Source organism: Trachurus japonicus, chromosome 21, assembly GCF_045865225.1.
Source record: "Trachurus japonicus isolate A0001 chromosome 21, Traja_1.0".
Taxonomy (NCBI): Eukaryota; Metazoa; Chordata; class Actinopteri; order Carangiformes; family Carangidae; genus Trachurus; species Trachurus japonicus.
Window position 1 is genome coordinate 28,351,738 of NC_140927.1, and position 21,936 is coordinate 28,373,673.

Consider the following 21,936-nt stretch of genomic DNA (forward strand, 5'->3'; position numbering starts at 1 on the left):
GAATAATGTGATGACTAATTTATAATATAATGGTAATAATTGAACTGTTCAGGAATGATCAGTAGTTGCAGCTCTGTTTGAAACTCAGATTGATGCTTCTCTGTGTGAATGGGCCCCTGGTGTTGCCTTGTGTAGCTCCACACATATCAGGTTACCTTCAGACGCCACTTTTAGCTTCCACATCACTACCTGTTTCACATAAATGCAATGATTATTTTTAAATAAGCATTTTAATACATTTATATTCTTTTTTCCCCTTCTATCCCATATACAATAATGAGGTGTTAATAAAAGTTCCTTGAAGTTATAAATGTGCGCTACATACTGACACTGCACAGCAGTCTGTTAGTAAATTGCATATTAAAACTTTTAACTGTAAACAGGTTAGCTTCCACACGCCTTTAACTTCTGACAGCAGGAATGACTCAATATAATGACACTTCAAATCATCTCCATGGTTGCAGGCATTGTTGTGACTCTGGAGGATGTCATATGTTCACACAAGGGAGAGTGTCCTCACAGTGGATGTATTGTATTTCCTTTTTTCCTGAGGATGCAGTAAGAACTCCTGGAAGTTTTGCTATTGCTACACAGCTAATATTAGCGTAAACAGCTGTTTGCTTGGTTACCAGTCTTGGAAAGAGCAAGTCAACAAGTCATAATGTGCTTTCAGAGAAGTGCTACTTGTTCAGGTCAGGCCTGGAAGCTGCACTTTCTCAGAAAAGGACGAGACAGTTGGACAGTTCAAAAGCTAGCTGGTTAGCATGCTAGCTTCAGTTTGCAAAGAAGTGTGAAATACAAGTCAAACCAGCTGCAAACAGCTGTTGGCCTGTAAAGGCATGACGTTTGAAGCCAAACTTGTGCCCCACCCTCTAGAATTAGTCAACAGCTATTCATGCTAATGCTAGTTTGGTAGCAATAGCAAAACCTACCAATTCTAACACCAAACATCAAACCAGGATCAATTCTGCTGCTAACTGTCACACTGTCATGTTAATATGATCTTTTTTTCCCCAACTAACATGCATGTCAGAGCAGAATATAAGTGTCACCTTCAAGTATTTCTAACATGCCGTGAAACAACATCATGAATCAAGATAACGTTTTGTGAAACACACCACCGTCAACCAGTGAAAATAAAACTAAGTCCTGACGAGTCCCATTTGAAATGAGCTGCAGGAACCTCAACATCACAGAACATCTGGTCAGAGCTCCTTTTCATCAGCTCCCCATTCCTCCCTTTATCTTTTTTTTTTTTAACTGAGCATGTTTTTCTTCTATATTTTCACACAAACACACACATACACACACACAAACACACACACAGGTCCATAAGGCTAAGACTGTGACACTTTTTGTGCGATCAGTTGCTCGACACCAAACCAGCAGCGGTTTTAAGATTTTAAGAGATCAGAGAAATCACAGTATTGTGTCATTCATCACCTCAGCTTTGGGCCACTGTATCGTCCTGTAAGGTTTATGTTGGCTTTGCAAGTTTTTGTGCTCGTGTGTGCAGATCTACCACCTCTGCCAACATGGCTTTGTGGTATAAGCTGTGAGGAAGCCCAGCATGTCTTATTCACAGTTTAGGTTTAGTACCAAAGGTCAGTGAGGATCGACACGCACGGGCTGATGGGATCTGAAGATTTTGCTCTTGTTGGACTAAAATTGGCACAAGTACGTAGCAGCTTGTAGCGTGAAGCTTAGTGAGCAGGTGAAAAGTACCATCTATATTCACTACAGAGACTTCTCTGAAGTCACTGCACAGTGGGTTATAATACTATGAGCTAACTCTGGAACCATCATAAAAATCTGATAATGTACGTACATCAGCGATGCAGCTGGCTCGTACTTGATTGGCCGACGCAGCTCCGTGCCAGGTGACACACTGAGCCAGTTTTAATATTTCTGCTGTACGGTTCAAAGTGCTTCCATGCTGTTTTAATAAAGGTTTAAAACTGGACCTCAACAAGCATGTTCACATGCTAATAATGTTAACAATACAAAGTTTATACTGTGTCTGATGTCACGACTATAACGTCTGCTTTACTGTTGTCAAACATGCATCATTGCTTTATTAGCGTTAAGCTAATGTTAGATTGGAAACCTTTGCATTGCATTAACATATAACGCATAAAGCAGATGTAAAGCGGGCTGCTTTACAGTTAAACACGGAACTACAGTGTAGCTCAAGTCTCTGCAGGATGATTTACATACTGCACAGAAATGACCTGAAACCACCGGCAGCTCAAAGAGCTAGAAAGTGGTTGGCATGTACCAAGATTTACACTAAATGGGTTAAACTTAAAAAAAAGAGGTCTGATACTTTGAATAATCTTAAATAATCTTAAGACTAGAAAGGAAAAGCTTAGATTTTAGCACTAAGTCAGCCCAACGTTTAAAGTACTCTTCCTTTCTTACTGTTGTGACTGACCTGCTTCAGTCTCATAACTATAAATCTGTATAAGACCAAATTCCTGCCTTAAGACTTGGCTTTGAGCTTAGCGTAGGTTCTCAGAGGGGTGCTAAGGAAGAGGGCAGGGCTACATGAGACCCTGAGCTTGGTGTCTGTCCTGGGTGCTGAGCGTCATGTTTGCAAACCAGATGGTCAGAGCGAGGCGAACTGTTGGGGCAGCAGGCTCTGGCTGGGGCTGGGGCTGGGCTGGGGGCTTCCACAGGCACTACTGGCAATGCTGGATCCAGGACTAGGGGAAACGGGCAGACTGGAGACCGAAGCAACTTCCCTGTCCAAGCTGTCCTCGTTGTCACCGTGATGGGAGGGGCGGTGAATATGGCTGACCACCACCCTGGAGTCACAGACAGGAGACATTTACTGACTTGTTCTAACCTCCTCTAAAATCCAACACTAGTCTCCATCATTTATAAGCAGATTTTTCACATTTATGGAGAACGGCAAGAAGAATTTATTCAGAAAGATTAGAAATAACTTCATATTAGATAATAGAATAATATAAGTTTTCTACTTGTATTGGCCAAAATCAGTTTAATATTTTGTTCTCATTATCTGTTAGGGATGTGTGTGTGTGTTTGTGTGTGTGTATGCATACCTGGATCTAGATGGGCTCACAAGGTCTGGTTTGTGGCTTTCAAACCTGGAGACGTAGCTGCACTTGGACCACTAAACAGATAAAAACACCACCACGGGAAAAAAATAGTGTATACGTTTTATATCAAACTGATTTTCTGATTATAAAAGCATCACATTCACCTTTCATTCAGACCATTTAAATGTTTAATCAGCTCCTTACTATATGAGCAGGGTCGCTGGTTCCCAGATGGACTCCTTTCTGACACAGAGTCGTCAGCAGACTGATACCTGCACAGAAAACACCATTTATAAAATCAGAGTCAGTGTTTCCTCCCATGCTGTTCACTACTCCCTCTTTTAAACTAAAGTGAGAGGAGGATGCTGGACTTAAAAAAGACATATATACCCTTTGTCCTGTTGTTCCAGTGTTTCTGTTCCCACTGATCCAGCAGGATGTTGAGGTATCTCTGACACTCGAAGAAGCGAAGGTAGCGAGACGATGACGGCGATGGGAAAATCCGCTCAAACTGTCCATGGCGGGTCAACTCGTCCTCGGTCTCTGCCAGCACGCGGACATCCTCTGGAGTCAAGACGTCCAACACTGAGGAGAGGAAGTCCTGAGGGGGGCGAGAGGAAACAGACAGAGTTATTTAGGTTTTCTTGTGAATAATGAACCCAATATTAGCACATAACAGTGATAGCACATGAAAAACATTTGTTGTGGCCTTTTTGATAAAAAAACTTTGACTTCAAGCTGCTTCTGTTGCCAGTTAAAACAAATGCACTTTGTTTTAACCCTCCTGTCGTCCTCCTGGGTCAAGGAAGGAAGGAAGGAAGGACGAAGGGAAAGAAGGAAGGAAGGAAGGGGAAAACGAAGGAAAGATAGAAGGAGGGAGGGAACAGATTGGGTCAATTGGGTCAAAAAGGAAGGAAGAAGTAAGGACAATGGGAAAGATGGGAGGAAAGAAGGAATGGGTAAAAGGAAGGAAAGATAGAAGGAAGGAGGGAACAGATTGGGTTAATTGGGTCAAAAAGGAAGGAAGGAAGGGAGGGAAAAGGGAAGGAAAGAAAGAGGGAGGGAACAGATTTGTTCAAGGGAGGAAGGGAGGAAAGAAGAAAGGGAAAGGGGAAGGAAAGAAAGATGGACGGAGAGGGAACAGAATTGGATCAAAAGAGGAAGGAAGAAGAAGTAAGGACAAAGGGAAGGAAAGAAGGAAAGAAAGAAGGAAGGATGGAGGAAGGAAGGGAACAGATTGGTTCAATTTGATCCAGAAGGACAACAGGAGAGTTAAACATTATTTATCTGCGATTCAGCATCATCTCAATATAAATTCACTTTCTTTGATTCTGCATATATAAAGTACACATGTACCTGGTCTGCGAAGCGCTGCGTGAGGTAAAATGCCCGTTTAACTTTCTCATCAGCCGACAGATCTGGTTTGCTCCTCTCTCTGTGCCCTCCACACAGACTAGAAACAAAACACACACACACACACGACATATACAGTATATAGTCAAAGGGTCGTTTACATCTTATTTCAATGACAGGACACAGAGGTGTAGTTCCTCTTCCCCACCTGCTGCTGGAGCTGGAGCTGCTGCTGCTGCACGGAGCCGCCACCTCTTCTCTCTGAGGAATACGGAAGCCGGCCAAGTTCAGGAGGTCTCTGATCATCTGACCTTTGATGGCAACGTCCAGCGCCGTGTTGGAGTGGAGGCTGAACCAGAAACACAACAGTTACAGGATGTAGTTTAAACAGGGTTCCTACAGCTTAAGCCAAGTTAAATTTAAGACTTTTTAAGACTTTTTTAAAGCCACTTGAAATGAAATTTAAGACCGACTTCATAATAAACACAAATGCAGAAAAAAGAAAAAAAACACCACATCAAATAGGGTTAGGGACAATTTTAACCACTTTCCTATGTCATCCAAGGTAAAGTGACTGCTACATGAACATTGGATTGTGTCTCTTTCCAGCTGTCCTTTCAAAATAAATGCATAAAAAGTCCGAAAAAAAAAAAAAACACTAACTCGGGAGCTGTTGGCGGTGAGAAATTTAGCGTTGACGACCACCACTAACTTCTCTATGTCGGAATGTTACCAATTATTTTGAGATTTGAGACTAATTACAACCATAAAGTACCACTTATCATGTGTTAACATTTTTAAGACTTTTGAAAAATTGATTTAAGACATTTTAATGCCAATTAAGGCCTTATTTTTAGATTAATGAATTCAATGCCTTTTAAGACTTTTTAAGGATCCGTAAGAACCCTGTTTAAAAAACCTGAAAGTGTGTGTGTGTGGCTGTGTGTTTGCGTTAGTGTGTTACCTTGGTGATATGTTCACCTCCAGGATCCAGGGTTTGAGGTTCTCGTCCAGCATGATGTCGAAGCCGAAGAGCTCGTGGCAGCTGTACGGCGTCTTGACGTGCATCTTCAGCAGACTGTTCACGTACGGTTCTGACCTGATGGACGACACACAGAGAAACACACTGCTCCGTTCATCACTGTGGATCATCAGGGTTCACACTCTTTTCTTGAAATCATTTTCCAGGACTTTTTTGGCTGCTACAGTCTGACAGACATGTTATTAGGCCATATATACACCCCCCCGTCCCATTCATGCTTTGGAGAAGTTGTAGTTCGACAGTTGTACCATATTTTGTACATTTAACCAGTTTGTTTTTATATTTATTATTTTCTCTCATTCCCAGGAGTCAGATTTAAAGATGTGCAACCTATGACTCTAACTCATCTATAAAATAATATCTTACATGCTTAGAAATTAAGACAAACATGTTGTTTTTGTTTTTAAACCAGACCTAACACAGCTCTCTGTGTCTCTATCTGTCACTCGGCAGAGGAGACAACAGGTCCCATACTGGAAACACTCATCAAGTCAAAGCCTCTAGTTTTCTCACTAGGCACTTCTTTGGAAAATAAATCCTTGGTGGGGTCAGAAAAAGTCAAACAGACCGCTGGTAGCTGATGTCACCATGTGATAATCACATAAACAATTTTCAGGACAACTCAAGCTTTTCCAGGACATTTGAGCCTTTTTCTCAATTTCCATGTGTTTTCCATGAGTGGATAATTGGTCAACCATTTTTCAGGTTTTCCAGGATGCCTGGGAACCCTGATCATGCATCACTGTACATTCATCATTTCCAAATTCATGCTAGATGCAGAACCGACCTAATGTTCCAAATACTTTCTGCACAAGTTTCATTTTCTTCTGCAATATGAGAATCTACTCAGGGACCGGAGGCCCTGCTCGTGTGGAACCAACAAAATGAGCCACATTAAGAATTAATATCAAGATATTTGTTGACTTAAGTGTTTTATACTTAGACACCAGTGAGTGAGATAGAACTGTGTTGGACTTAAACATACCCAATGATGGTTTTGATCACAATGTCTTTGATCTTCTCCCATAATAGAGTGGTGTTGACTCCCTTGGCACCGAGGTACTGCCACAAAGCCTTCAGAGCCCTGGAAACACACAAACGCACACACACAAGTTATTAGAGAGCATAAGCAAAACTGTAGTTGCTGGTTTGGTCAAACTATTTGGAAAGAGACAAATAAATTAAGTCTAATAATTATTAAACCATATTTTCTTTTGTTACCATTTGTGTCCCTGGCAGGCTTTGTCGTCGCTGTTGGTCTGGTACTCAGAGTTTTTCTTGTTGACGCTGTAGTTGGTCAGGTGCATGAACTTGTTACCCAGAGTCTTCATGGAAGACGAATATCTGAGGAGAAAAAACATCATTTTTTACAATCCTTCTTATTCTGGTTCTACTATTCAATGGTTGCCATGGTTGTCGCAGCATAGGTGAAAACTGACTTGCAGCTGGCGAATCGAACCAGTCCGTCAGTGAAGATGTAAATCCTGAGCGGGTCGTAGGACGTCACGTAGACGTAGATCCTCAGGTCAAACTTGTTGCCGCTGATGAGGTAGGGCTTGTGAAGGTACCTGCAAAAACACAACCAGCAGAGTAACGGTTAACCCCGGTGGCTGATGGGTAACGGTCAGGTGTCAGGTGCTGGAACAAGGTCTCCGTCCGGATTAACCTACTTCTGGACCAGCAGCGGTCTTTTACGGGGCATCTGGCTCCATTTGTGGATGACCTGGATACCGATTCCTCTTGCTGACGCAGGCTGTTAGAGACGGAAAAAACACACATAAATTTACTTAAACCTCAACATCTTATTCAGTATTCTGACCTGGATGACTCATCTGGAACAATAATCACCCAAAAAACCTATAATCATCAGTATTAGACAGAATAAACTAACTAACAAAAATCAACACCTCACCTTCTGAACTGATTTTCCATCACGTGTTTGTTAAAGGGATATTTCAACACCTTGGCAAATTCGCCCATTGCCATAATCCATATAGTCAATGAGATAATAACGACACGTTACGAGACGGAGTTGTTTTCAAGGCAAATGCAGAGACTGCTTGCCAAAAAACTGTCCCCGACGGGAACGCACATCAGCGGTTTTGCATGAATTTACCTCTAAAACAACTCTGTCTGGTAATGTTCTGTTATTATCTCATAGCGTGGTGAATGTGCAGGTCACAACTTGTCCACCAGAGCGTTTTGGAGTTGTTGGATTGTGTATTTGATGAGTTTGATGAGGGAAACCAAGAAATCCCATGAGCCTCCGTAGCGTAGCTCTGAGCAGCTCACAGCTCTGCTCCGCCGTTCTAAAAATAGCTTGCACCGACAATAAAAGGTAACAAACCTACTGCTAAAACTATAGGGATTATGGCAATGGGCCAATTTGCCAAAATGTTGAACTATCCCTTTAACAGTAAAAATCAACATTTCCAACCAGAACTCACGGGTTTGATGATCCACTTCTGTCTGGAGCCGCCGTCTTCCCAGGCTTTGCGGAGCAGCTTGATGTCCTGAGGGAGGACGAAGGTTCGGGGGAAGAAGCTGAACTCCTGTTTCCCGTAGCGAGCCTGCATCTTGGACAGGTTCCTCCACAGCCGGTCCTTCCTGCCGATCTGGAATGTCCCAGGGAAGTGGTTCAACTGGGAAACAGAAAACATGTTAAATGTCAATTCAGAGGATGTAAAATATGATTTTTTTTTCATATTTTCAGCTGATCGTGTATCTGCAGTTTCTCACCTTCTGGTGCTCATCGAGGGACTTGAAGCCTGGAGACTTCATGTGGTGTCCCCAGCAGCCCAGCCAGTCGTGACTCTCTACACAAAGACAGAGACAAACTTATTTCATATTCTGCATGAGCACATTTGTACACAAAACATGACCTAAGATGTAGTCGTATTAACACTAAATATGCAATTAAGTGACATCCTGCCAACCTTGTGCCAGACACTGAAGACAGATACATTTATTTAAGCAATTTATTATGAATCACAACAAAGTTTAAAACATGGGGTGCAAGGAAAGACACACACTCTCAGTATAATGACTTACTCTTGGTGGCCTTGAAGTGCGACCTGCCGACGGTGTGTTTGACCACGTTCGGGGTGACGGGGCTCATCTTCCATTTTAACAGTCGTCTTTGTTCCACAGGCAGCAGCTCCACTGTGCAGCACACAACACAAAACAGCGTGTGTATTTTATTGTTATATTCTTATACAGATCAGAATCATAGCATGGAGCCTCAATGCAAATACTCAGTCAGTTCAATGCCCTTTATAACTTCCATGGAAAGATAAAACGGTAAAGCTCGGGTCAATCTATTCAGCTCATATTTAAAATCATCACATTTTGAATCTGACATTGATAAAACATGATAATCACATAAACTATGAAGAACAAAGAAAAATCAGCATTGACCTATAAATGTGCACAAATAACTCAGCAGCATCTTTGAGTCGACACCGTTTCGCTTAGTTTTACAGTTTCATAAAGACCTGGAGGTGACTACAGTGTTTGATGTGACAGACGTGCGTCCAGACCTTTCTCGTTGGCCGTGCTGAAGTAGAGCGTCGGAGAGATGAAGGGGAACAGACTAGGAACCAGCGCCGGCCGCTCTTCACGATCATCTTCTGCCCCCAAAGACATGGGCTCCTCCACACTGACGGACAGAAACAGACGGGTGAGTAACATAAATGTAGATCCTCATATTTCATTTCAAAAGGCAGACGATGGTTCGTCACAGGTGATCGGATGTGGAGCGGTGATCTAGACTTTCTTTTAATCCAAAATCTGATATTATCAATGTGAAATTCTGTTCACGTCACAAAATAAAAAGCTGGCTGAGAGAGAGGGAGCATCAAGAAGCTGATGGAACTGCCAACACAATACACAAAAGGATCCACTGTATGGACAGCTGCTGCAACCACATGGATTTTCCTTCTATACGTTGCGGACATTGTTGTAAATTCAGGCCACGCTGATCCTTGAGGTTTTGTGGCGAGGACTTCCCGGTTCCTCTCCTCCTCAGCGCCGCAGCTCAGCTCAGCTTGTTACGATTAAACAAGCAAATTGAAGTCTCACAACAAGATTAAAAAGTAATGCGTCTTGAGTTACGTTGCCTGACTTCTAAATAACGGGAGCTGACATCCGGTCGCTGGGGTTTGTAACACAAGTCGTGTCGTGTGGTAACGCGATGCCCTGTGTGAATCTGTGGTTGGAGACGTCGCACGGGGAGCGAGTAAGAAACACCGAGAGCCCAGATAAATAATGATCAAAACATCAACGTGTCAGGAAAGACAAAGATCAAACATTGGTGATCCGGCAGAGGCAAAAAAAAGTAGAAAAAAGTAAAAAATGGCAAAGCTCAAATCGAAAAATCCAAATGAAAACACTCACATGACAGTCATATAGAACGGATGGAGAGACGCCGAGAGGATGGACGAACGGAGGACGATATACTCCTCTTCCAGATGTTTTCCCTCGAATGAAATCCTCCCACCACCGACGGCTACACAGTGACATTACGGCTATACCACCACTATACTATACATACGCCAGCTCCAGGTTTCAGGGGGGGGCGGAGGTATGTATGTAAATGAACACATAAACAAAACAAAAAACCATAAAACGCGACAATGGCCGGTCCCTTATCCAGGCTGTTTCAGAGGAGAACCAGCTCCGAGTCTTTGGTGGGGAGTTCTACTGTTGAGGCCATCACAGTGGAGAACAATGTGACACACAATGCAGCGGACCTTTCCACCACGCTCTGCTGCTTTCAGCCCCTTTTCAACAAAGCAGGGAGAGAGAATGAAAGGCAGAAAGAGAGAGAGAGAGTCCACAGGATTTGATGGATGTATATTTTTTACTCTACCGATCAGGAAACCGGACGGCGGTGTCATGCAGTTCAAGGACGGTGGGCCTTTTCAGCTACTGGGTCAAGTTGTCCAAGCCGAGAAAAAGAGACTAAAAGTGTATTTACGGGCTCATAACTGGGATGAACTCTTACTGGTGTTAGAGGACGTTACATCCGTCTGTTTTCTTTTGTTGAATAAAACCAAAAGGGAAACGACAGGTGAGCTGGAAAGAAGGATGACTGTTGGATTTGTATCTGCTTGACGAAGGAGACGAAGAAGACAAGAAGGAATGATTGTGCATAAAAAGCAGCTGAAAGATGACGCCAATGTTGAGATGATGAGAGAAACTGCACTTGTTCCAGGTCGACTCCAACAGTGAGTCAGTTCCCATCGACTCCCATATTTAAATATCAAACCTTACGGCACAAATAATAAACGTTTTTATAGCAATTTGGTCTCTAATTCCTTCTTCACAACACATTTTTACAGTATATAACTTGTGTGTGTAGATTTGATTATGGCTTTAAGCTGCAGCTCTGAGTGACAGGTTGCCATAGACTTGTGTCGATCAGCAATCCGATTGTTTATCGGCGATTGAGAGGGACGATCGACGATGGTGGTTTTTTTGCCGATGTTATAAAACACAGAATTCATTCATTCATTAACCTTTATTTAACCAGGCAAAATTGCTAAGAAAAGATTCTTATTTAGGCAATGGCCTGGTAGGAGGTGAGAGACCTCCTCGGGGGCGAAAGGGAGAGGGGGAGCACAAAAAGACAACACTAAAATAAACAAATCAAACCTGCTAATTTTAAAAACACAAACCGGCAGCAGCGTCCACCGATCTGTACTGAGACTGTTGTTATTCTGTCACCCGAGCTAAATGACTGCTGTGTGGAAAACCAGACCAATTGTGGTGCAAACGAATGAGTTTGGAGCTGACGAGAGGGTCGAAAAAGAGAGCAAGACAAGCGTACAGCCGAGTGTACAGCTGTGTGGTGGAAAAGGGACAATACACACAAGCTACAGCTGTGTAGCGCCACATCCATTGTGCTTTGGCTCAGCTGATTGGTGCAAGGTGACGGCGATCTCCCAGCGGGCAATTAGGGCGATCTGAACATGTCAAGATCGCCAGATTCAGCCTGCCATCAGCTCCACACGCCCTCTCTCCGTCTCTCTGCATGTTTTTGTATTAGGCCGGGACTTAGGGGGCGGAGTCAGACACTGGCCAAGATGGCAGCGGTGGAGAAACGGAGGCTTCTTCCGTCTTTATTATGTCATTCATACAGGCTCTCACATGGAGCCCAATACTCCCTGATCCATTTTTGCCTCAGTCTGTGTTTATGCTCTTGTAACAGAAATAAAAGACCGGACTGTGTGTGGCTGTGCCGTGTCTCACCCAGAGAGGAGAGTGATGGATGCTGTGGACGAGGCGCCGTTGATGGATGAACAGTCTGAATCATCTGAAAAGAGATATAAAAAAAATGAATATGAAAATGAACAGAGCTGATTAAGAGGTGTTTACAGGAGCTTGAAGAACTCTGAGTGTTTGTGTGTTTGTCTTAACATCTTACCATCATCACTACAGGCATTTTCCAGCTCATCAGGCAGCTCCTCCTCACCTCCATCCACCTGCATCACACACTCGGAGCTGGACATGATAACAAAAACAGTGTTAACACTTTGACAATTGCCGATGAGCAGAACTTCAGAAGCGATCGACCGTTCCTCACCCTGACGCCTGAGTCTCTCCGACCAGACGCTCCTCTGTCGTCAAAGACGAGCGTGAAGAGTTGGATGAAGATGAAGACGACGTGGAGGCGGGCTGCCCCTGCTTGGTTAGGTGGATGGAGGAGATCTGAGTGGTCACCGAACCCACCGAGGTTCCTGCAGGAGGGGAGCTCACATCTACAACAGAGGAGGAGCAGTCACACACATCCGTACGCTTTAAAAACCATTTCTAGCTTCCTGTCTGCACTTTATTCTGATTTTCAAGCAAAAGAAACATCAAGCACAAACTCTTCTTTTCCCCATTGTCACCACACATTACGATACATTTTTTATGTCGGCTGATGGGAGGCTCAGAAGCAGCAGCAGCCCATAGATGTGCTGCAGAGATGGAATTACACACCTATCCAGGATAATTTGCAGCCGTCTCTCAAGCTCACATGTTGCCCTCATGTTTTAGTTCTGTGCTTCTCTAACAAACCAAGCGAAACTGTTGCTGGATTGTGTTTGTAGTGGCTCACGCTAAAATATTCATGATCAACAAAGCACCGTTCTTTCTAAGCCACGGTGAGATCTTAGGTTGTCTTTACACTACAGGCCTTGATGTGTCCAATACCGATTTGATGTTGTTGCCTATATCCGATTTTTTCGTCCATATGTTCACATGTTCTATTGAAGTTGCCCATATCTGATATCTGCATTTACACCTGCTTTGCTTGCACGAAACGACACGCATGCGTAGACGCGGTTGAGTACCGATGGTTTATTTCCACATATAACGGGGCCTGAATCCGATCTGATAATATCCGATATCATGCGTTTTTTTGTCATGTTACAGATCCGGTATGTGCCCACTCGAGAGGAAAAAAATCGGAGTTGGGCCACTTCAACCATGTAAAGTAGTAAAGACAGCCTCAGAGACACACGACAGCCTTCATTAGCATAACATTGTGTTGAACAAACATTGTGTAACTTGACATCCCTGTTGTTACCTGCTCATGAATACTGCACAACCATATTTTCATTAAATGTCTGAGTTTCTGCAAGTTCAGCTGCAAATTCAGTGATCAAGACAATCTAACTCTTCCTCTCGTCTGCAGATCAATTTTAAGTAAAGCCATAATTGCGATTACCTGGGATGATATCCGCCGGCGCCGGCTGCTGCTGCTGCTGTTGACTGGCACTGACACTGGCACTGAGCACAGTTGGCACGGGGCCACTTGGACACAGACTGACCTCAGGTGGACTGGTTCTTCTACATGAAGACAGGGTGCTTTCTGCTGGATACTGACTTTCTGTGGCCTGCTTGCTCACATCTTGTGATGCCATTGTTGGGGCTTTGCTGCTTGTAGTCGCAGCCAAAACTGCTGGAGGACCCCCCGTGACTTGCAACTGATTGTTTAAATCACTTATTATTGTGCAACTGTTTTGTGTCTGGCAGCATTTTGTGGCCGCTTTAGCCGACTGGCACCTCTTTGTTGACACTTCTCTTGCTGTGCTTCTTATTTCTGGTGTTGTGCTGTCGCCGCCGGGGGCGTCCTGTCCCAATGTTGCCCCCCGATGTTCGCCAGGCGTAAGGCACAGAGGAGGCACTGACGGCACAGAGCAACAGTCTGCAGCCTCGAGCTGGGAAGACAAAACAGGAAGAGGTCAGATGTGAAGACAAGTGGGACTCAACAAGCTTACCTAAGGCAAACAATGTTGTCCCCTGCAATATACAATATTATCAGGGATTTATCTTCATTGTCTCACACTTATAAATCACAATACAGGCATTAAAGGGATAGTAGCATTTTTTAAAGTGGGGTTGTATGATCTACAAATAGCCCCTAAGTACTTTAATTGCAGTAGAAGACTCTCTGCACTCCACCCGTTAGCAACGCCAGCCCATAGCCCTGCCCAGATATTTACAACATACATTGTTGTGAACAGACCCAAAGAAACGGCCTATTTTTGTGGCCTAAAAGAGGTTTTACGTGAAAAAAAAATACACAGTTCCATTGTTCGCTATAATATAATTTTTTCCAGCCCTTCAAAGTGCAGGAAAAACGCAGTTTTTATTTGGACCTAACCAACTCACATATCCCCCCAGGGTTAGCGCCCGCCGATCAGCAGTTGGTTAGGTCCAAATAAAAACTGCGTTTTTCCTGCACTTTGAAGGGCTGGAAAAAATTATATTATAGTGAACAATGGAACTGTGTTTTTTTTTTTCAGGTAAAACCTCTTTTAGGCCATGAAAATAGGTCGTTCTTTGGGTCTGTTCACAACACTGTATGTTGTAAATCTCTGGGCAGGGCTATGGGCTGGCGTTGCTAACGTGAGGAGTGCAGAGAGTCTTCTACTGCAATTAAAGTACTTAGGGGCTATTTGTAGATCATACAACCCCACTTTTAAAAAATGCTACTATCCCTTTAAAGGTCCAGTGTGTAAAATGGGGGGAAAACTGTGATATCTAGTGTTCAGATTCTAGTTTGCAGCGCTAACTCACTCGCACTCACCCCTACCAGTGACGGTGGCCTCCGAGGACAAAAAAACTTGTACAAACATGGCGGCACAAGATGGCGACACTCTCTAAAGCAAGACCCTTGCTATACTGTATGTACATATAAAAGTATAATTATAAGGCTACGAAAACCAAACACATTTTATTGTATAGCAATTACACTTATACTAATATATTCATGGGTAGTATATTCAAATTTTGCTAATAAACCTTGTTAATTATTACACACTGGACCTTTAATTGACTTGTATTGCAATAATAAAACAGATACAGCACAGTTTTAATACATCAACAGCTGTATACGTAACAGTTATATAATTTTCAGTTAAAATATTCACAGTTCAACCAATTTTCAATGCTTTTTATATCATTTATATATCTAACCAATCATGGATTTCAGAGGCTTGTGCTTATACCAATATATAGGAACTGAAAAAAAATCTGACAGTAAACAGGTAATACAGACACTACTGAAACGTCAGCACTCACCACCACTGTGTTAGTTTGCAGCACAGCGGACTGTCCTTGGATGAACAGGTCTTCATGACAAAGTGACAACAGAGCCTGTAACTCCAGCGGTGCGTCACCTGTGGCATCCTGACGTCTTTTCATCGCGAAAACGTTTTCAGGCGTGGTGGAGTTGTGCACTTTACCCATCGCCACCACGCCATTCAACCCGCTCTGACATTCTTTCCTGGGGAAGGAGGAGGAAGGGGCTCCGGTCTCCGAGGGGCTGCTGCTGCTGCCAGGCCGCTGCTGCTGCTGCTGCTGCTGCTGCCTCAGTCCCGCTGCTGCCAGGCCCTGGTTGGGGATTTGAATCCCATTAAGTTGTTGTGGCAGGGTTGGAGACCAATCTGGCACGGCGGTGAATTGGCTCTGGTTGTTGGTTTTGCGTCCGTCCCCATTCTCCCACAGAGAAGCCCCGGAGGGAAGCAGCGTTGTCTGCCTCGACGGGGCGGCAGAGGAGGCGACGGCAGAGCAGAGAGGTTTGGCTTGGTCCTTTCGCCTGGATAACTCTAAGGACGTCTGACTAAAAGGCACCTTAGTGGCGGCGACTGTCTTGGCGTGTGTGCTGACAGGAGTCGTAGTGGCGGCGGGACTATCGGCCCGAAGCTTCCCCCCACCCCAGGGGGAGGACTGGTTAGTGGGCATGGCACCACCCGGCAGAGATGTGTTTTATTTCTAAAGGGCTGAGAGTTTAGGGCAGTGGGGAGGGGGGGGAAGGTCTTGGGTTCACTTCGATAGGTGAGACAGGAATTAACAGTCGACGAGCCTGAGATGGAGGAAGGAAGGAAGGAAGGTCTCCTGGCTGCTGCTCCCCCCACCTCCCCTCGACAGAAGGAATGACTTTTTGAAATGTCAGCTCCAGCTGAGTAAAGTTGTAAATTTTCCGCCGGTCGCTGTGGATGAGCTACGAGTTCTTAACAGATCCTGACCTACAGCACTCATACCTGCCACCGCTGAGTGACAGCAGCAGTACAACACTTGGTCCTTCCACCTGTGCAGCGGCTGCTCAGCAGGACGCCGTCAGCTCCTGTGAGCCTTCACCTGAGGCTCCGACAGGCACATAGGGGTTTGTTTTTATTATTTATCCGAGGCAAAGCGGTTTAGTCCCAACAGTCACACTGAAGAGTCGATGCGGGGCCGAGGGCTGGGTCAAGAAGCCGCCGTGTGTTATTAGTTGATGCTTCTCAACTACCTTGGAGATGAAATCTGAGTCTGGGGCTACATAACACTGCACACTTGGCTCACACGAAGGAACACCTCGAGCTCATCGAGTACTCTTCATCATCCTCAGTGACTCCCAGGGGAGGCAATAAACTGCCCGATTTCACCACTGAAACTACACAGAGAGACAGGATGAGGGACAATTATTAATTAACACATTAGTAAACAACAACATTAAGTAGCCTGCTCTCTCTCTCTTTTTCAGAAAACAAGTAACACAATAGCACATTCTCATAATATGAATGTTTTGAAAATAGATCAATATCAGTCATCTACTTAAAAGACATAATAAACGCATTTAATTCAACAACTAGCGGAGACATGGGATGGTTGAGGAAATTGGAAGTGTTACAACTGACCAATTTTACAATCAGGAACATGTTATGAATCACCTGATATTTTTCTTTTTCTTTTACTCATGGTTATTGTGTGTCTATGTAGATATCTTTCATGCAAGTTGTTAGTACTAATGTTTTAGTTGTGAGCTGTAAGGTAAGGTAGTTCTTGGCTACAAGGGTCTGGGTTAGTTGTAACAACAATAGTCTGGTTAGTTGTAACATCAGTGAATAATGTTACAAGTTACTATAACCCAAATTTCTATTTCATTTATGCTTTCTTTGAATTTCAGTATGCCTATGTCATGAAAGAGAATGACAAATGTGTTAGGGTTTAGGTTAGGATCAGACTATGGCTGATAGTAGCTAACATACTTGAGACACCCACACGTCTATTATGTGAAAAAGTATTTTAAGTGTTGAATAAAAAGCTCTTCATGTCAAGTTTTTGTCATAATCCTCCTGTCTGTTACATTTCACCCCAGGGCGACTAACCAACCCAGACTATGGGGTGGGGAACTGTAACATGTCACTGTTTTAGACTAAACCATGCATTTTCTGTTTGTGCTGCAGAGTTAACAGCTACGTCATTTAATAGCAGACACATGTAACTAGTTTGTATCATATTTTGAACACAGTGACTTAAAAGATACAGACAGAAGTGTCAAAACAGTCTCTCCCCTACCGAATTTAATCAGTATTATTGTATCTTGTTTACCGTTTACAGCCAGTTGAGTAATAGGCTATAGCATAATAGGCTAATACTCAAAGATGTATTCACAGATGTTGCCAGTTGTTAGTCTTCTGTCTGTCCTCTTTCCCTGCTCCTGTCTGTAACTTACAGCTGCACAGACCGCAGCTGGTTTCACGTGTGTTTCCACCACATGCTGCTTTAGCTTAATGTCAGCTAGTCAGCTAACCAGCAACTGACAAGTCTGTTAACTTCATAGTGTCTAAAATTATAAAACACCGACTTAAAGGCTTAAACGTATTCCTGGAAACACCGCACTCATCCTTACGGTTATAATTAGTTGGCAGAAACCCGCGGCTAACATGTCTAACTTGTTTCTGTTTACCGCTGTAACGTCCACCTAGCGTTAGCTTAGCAACAACGACAAACACAACACCACACCACACCGAGCGTCGCCGGTGTTTTAATCATGACAGCGTCGAGTGTCCACGATAAAAACACAGCCTTGATATCAGTTTATAAGAGTATATTCATACCAGTTTTATGTCCCGTAATGTCCCGAACATGTTGTCTCGTAGGTTTAATGAACAGCTACGCTACTTATTCCACCTTCTTTGCGTTGAAGTAGCTGCGAGCTGAAAAGTCCGAGTGACACATCACGGCCGCCGAAGATCGTCTATCGGGGCCGATGTTCCGCCACCTCTGCTGGGCGAGTCTGAGTCAGAGCTCCCCCCAGCGGCCAACACCTGGTACTGCACCACCACAACTTTTTATCTTCTAACTTTATTGTGTTCAAAATGTACATACTACATTCTCAAACAAGAAACTGTTGCATTCTTCTTTTTTTTTTCAAAGACATTACTTTTCTTACAATAAAAATAGAAAATTAAATCTACAAGGCTTAGTACTGAATAAGTAAATAGAGCTATTTACTTATTCAGTACTAAGCCTTGTAGATTTGATTGAACACATGATGAACACACATTTAAAATAGCTCTATTTTAAATGTGTGAAAAAAATAAAAAATAAAATAAAATAAGAAGGCATTGTACTTAATTGGGACTCTTCACAAAGCCATCAGACTGTTGTGCTTGAGCGTGAGCACACACGCACACATGCACGAACACACACAGAGAGATCCAAGCACTTTATTAACTCATAAGCCTTATTTTTTTTTTTTATCAACTTATTTTATTTATTAGTGATAGGTTACCTTTTTGTGTGCCTGTCTTGTATCTGTTGCTGCTGTGACAAAGTGAGTTTCCCCCTTGGGGGATTAATAAAGATTTATTCTATTCTATTCTATTCTAAACAAATTACATCGTATTGCAATTTCCATCATACTATAAATTTTTTCATTTCCATCTGCCAGTAAATTTAAGGAACTAAAATATTTGTTTAGTTCATTTTTAAAACAGATTATTGACGGGGATTTACTTTTCCATTTACAACAGTGTATATGGTATTTGCCCAAAAGTAGGCTAATACTATATTTAACAAATTTGACATTTTTGAGGGGGCATCATCTTTGAAAAAAAAGGATGTGTTCTTTATTAAAGGGTGTGACATTTTCTATTTCATTTTTTAACCTAACCACAACTCAATAGTGCTAAATATTAAATATTTGTGTTTGTTTGTTTGGTTTTTAACCATTATTTGATCAAATTTATTGGTGGAAATTATCTAAATAATTAACACAAGTACGTTGTACATTGTATTTGTACTATTTGTAGTATTTATCATATTTCATAGACCAGCACGATCAGCATTATATCACTTTTGGTCACTTCGGTTGTCACAACCACTATGAATATATTGCTTTGCCAAATTATTCCTACATTGTGAAGCCATATTCTGTTTCATTCAGAAATATTTAGGTTGTGCTTGTGCATAGATGGGTTTTTTTTTTAGTTTCTTGAAAAATACAAAAATACATCTTTTTCTACCTTTTCCTTGAATTATGAAGGAAACTATGACTCTTTACTCTTATACATTTATTTAATAACTTAAAATACTCATAACTTTTCATATTACAAGCTCACAATAAAATTACATGATACATTTACAAACTACAACACAAGATGTGGAAAAGAAAACAGTTCTCGATCTTTTTCTCTTAAACTACCCAACTGTACACTGGTATATCAATTTATTATATTTATTATAATGTTTCTACCACTTAAAAAATTAAAAAACATTGTGGATTAAATGCTGTTGCTACAAATGCATCATATTGTTAGTTGGCAGATCCTGAAGGGTATTTATAACCTTGTGGTTGTTTATGAGACCCATTTCAATTTTTATTTAAAATCTGCCAGGGAAAATGAAAACGTATCAGTATACTGTAAACAAGGAACCACAACTACTTTGATTTTAAAGGAGAAACTAATGAAGACGCATCGTGACTGTTTTATTGCTGTATAGAAAACCACAAGAGCTCAGGTCCGGCCTGAGTCGACGACATGTGTCAGTGTTGTTGACTTGCTTTTTTCAAAGCACTTTATTTGTCTTCACTTATTCAGCTTGAACTATAAACAAAACCTCTGGCGACCTGAGTGCCCCTGAGAAAAACACAGCTTTTACTTCACTCACGCTGACGGATCTGTTGCGACAACAACACTTTATTCTTCAGTCTGAACTTCAGCTTCTCTGGTGTTTTACCGAGTCTGTACATCTCTCCTTCCATCACTAGATGGCTCAGTGGAGGAGACCTGAGGACCAGCCCGTCCTCCACCTGCCTCTCCTCTCTCACTTCCTCTCATTCTGTCTGTCCTGTTTTTCCTCTTCTTTCTTTTTTCTAACTTCCTCAGTTTCCTTTCTTTCTTTCTTTCTTTCTTTCTTTCATTCATCCTTTTATCACTTCAGTTCAGTTCAGTTCAGTTTATTTCATGTCCCAAAGGGCAATTTGGATTGCAGGTCATAGAATCACATAAAGGTAAAAACATACCATGCAGAGACATGTTTTTACCTTTATGTGATTCTATGAGCTGCTATCCTCTCCAACCCTCCTATACTTTCCTCTCTCTCATGCCACTTTTTTGTCTCTTCATCTTCTTGTTGCTCTTCTCTTTTTCTGTCCTTTTCTTTCCTTTTTAAAAAAAATCTGACTCCTTCCCTTCTTTTCCTGTCCTTCTCTCTTCCACTCTTTTGTTATTTCCTCAGTTTCCTGCCATGTCCTCTCTCTGCTTCCCTTCATTTCTGTCTCTCCTCTCCACTTCTTCGCCCTCTTCTTCCCTCTTCCACCTTGATTCCTGTCCATCTTTCCTTATTTTTCTTCCTTCCTCTCCTACTATTTTTCCTTCTTCTGTGACTTTTCCTCCTCCTCTACGTATCTTATCCTCTTCTCTCATTCAGTTTTTTCTTTCACTCATCCTCTCCTCCTTAACCTTCTCCTTCTTCCTCTCAACACTTCCTCACACTTTTCTATTCTCCTTTTCTCTCCTGTCATATTTTCTCCTTCCCTTCTTCTTCATATATCTTCCCTTTCCTTCCTTCTTTATCTCTCCCCTCTCTTTTCCTCAACTTCTCTAATCCCATTTCCTTTCCTCACACCTTTCCACTTCCATTTACTCATCCTTTCCTCCTTCCTGGAGTGTTCTCTCTTTAGCCTATATCCTCCCTCTTTTCCCTCTGGCATGTCAGAGCTTTCAGGAAGAGGAAGAGAGAGGGAGAGAGAGAGAGAGAGAGAGAGAGAGAGAGTCAGACAGACAGATAAAGAGACCGGGGGAGAGTGAGCAGACTGAAGCTGAGCAGTGAGCGAGCTGAGCAGCAGGAGAGCGTCAGAGCTTTGGATGATCTGGTCTCAAGTGTCACTGAGAGACTGAGTCCAGGTCCCACGAAGGAGGAAGAGGAGGAGGAGGCGGAGGAGGAGGAGGAACCTTCATCAGGACGAAACCTGGACCATCTATAAATCATCCCCCGGAGAGAGAGAGAGGAAAGGATATAGAAGAAGAAGAGGAAGTAAAAGTCACTCCATCTCCAAAAGACAAGAAGTGAAACAGGTCTAAAGTGGTGCCTCTGAGCGTTGGATATATTTCACCCCTAAAATCCAGAAGGAGAAGGAATAAAGAAGAAAAAGTGAAGCAAGAAAAGAAGGAGAGATTTCATTTTTGGATCAAACCCAAAGGAGATGATGGGCTCTCTAGCATCCATGCAGATGCGCATAAAAGGAGGAGATATAAAGATGAAAATAAAGACAGAGTAACAAGATTCTGGTGAAGGAGAGAAGAGGAGTTCCCAGTCACCATATTAACGAACAAAGATGTTGTAGACCAGCGTCTGTGTGAACTCCAGTGTCTCAAGACCAGATAAAGAAGGAGGAGGAATACAGAAAGAAACGAAGAAGAAGAAAAAACCCAAGAAAATATTTTTTTTTTTGAAGTTTCTGGATATTTCAATAACTTTTTGGGAAAGAGAAGAAGGAAAATAACTGAAACAGTCTGAATTTCCAGTTTGGTAAAGACGAAGGAGGAAGAAAAGTTTGCAAACCAGAGAAAAAGTGAAAGAAAACCAGATAAATAATAAGAGTGAATAGTCAAATCAAGGAACAAAAAGGATACAGAGGGATCAACTTCAGGTTTATTGTCAAGTAACTTAAGTGAAGAGGATAAAAGGGGGAAAACTAGAAAGAGAAGAAAA

At 42.5% G+C, this 21,936-nt stretch overlaps 1 protein-coding gene across 2 annotated transcripts; it reads right to left on the bottom strand.

Moving 5' to 3' along the window:
• Positions 1-1,226: 1,226 nt before the first annotated feature.
• ttll4 (tubulin tyrosine ligase-like family, member 4) lies at positions 1,227-18,006 on the bottom strand. 2 transcript variants are annotated; one of them, XM_085764753.1, is made up of 21 exons: positions 17,835-18,006; positions 15,034-16,387; positions 13,175-13,667; positions 12,047-12,221; positions 11,888-11,964; positions 11,713-11,776; positions 9,000-9,118; positions 8,512-8,622; positions 8,200-8,276; positions 7,908-8,102; positions 7,131-7,213; positions 6,900-7,028; positions 6,682-6,804; positions 6,446-6,544; positions 5,383-5,517; positions 4,627-4,767; positions 4,422-4,518; positions 3,456-3,666; positions 3,270-3,337; positions 3,069-3,139; positions 1,227-2,807 (listed from the first exon to the last, which is right to left on the bottom strand). In XM_085764753.1, the coding sequence occupies exons 2-21, from the start codon at positions 15,694-15,696 to the stop codon at positions 2,609-2,611; spliced, it is 3,330 nt and encodes a 1,109-aa protein (XP_085620879.1). In that variant the 5' UTR covers positions 15,697-16,387; positions 17,835-18,006; the 3' UTR covers positions 1,227-2,608. The 2 variants fall into 2 exon arrangements, with proteins under 2 accessions (XP_085620879.1, XP_085620880.1); XM_085764754.1 differs by lacking the exon at positions 17,835-18,006 and having other exon boundaries at positions 12,047-12,200; positions 15,034-15,845.
• Between the last annotated feature and the right edge of the window lie 3,930 nt (positions 18,007-21,936).

What these genes read in the sequence shown, in the direction of transcription:
- ttll4 (XM_085764753.1), bottom strand. Translation starts at nt 15,696, where the DNA reads ATGCCCACTAACCAGTCCTCCCCCTGGGGTGGGGGGAAGCTTCGGGCC. An exon ending in GCCGGCGGATATCATCCCAG is followed by an intron (nt 12,222 to 13,174) that starts GTAATCGCAATT and finishes CCTCTGTTGTAG; the next exon opens with ATGTGAGCTCCCCTCCTGCA. An exon ending in AGCTCCAGCTCCAGCAGCAG is followed by an intron (nt 4,519 to 4,626) that starts GTGGGGAAGAGG and finishes TTTTGTTTCTAG; the next exon opens with TCTGTGTGGAGGGCACAGAG.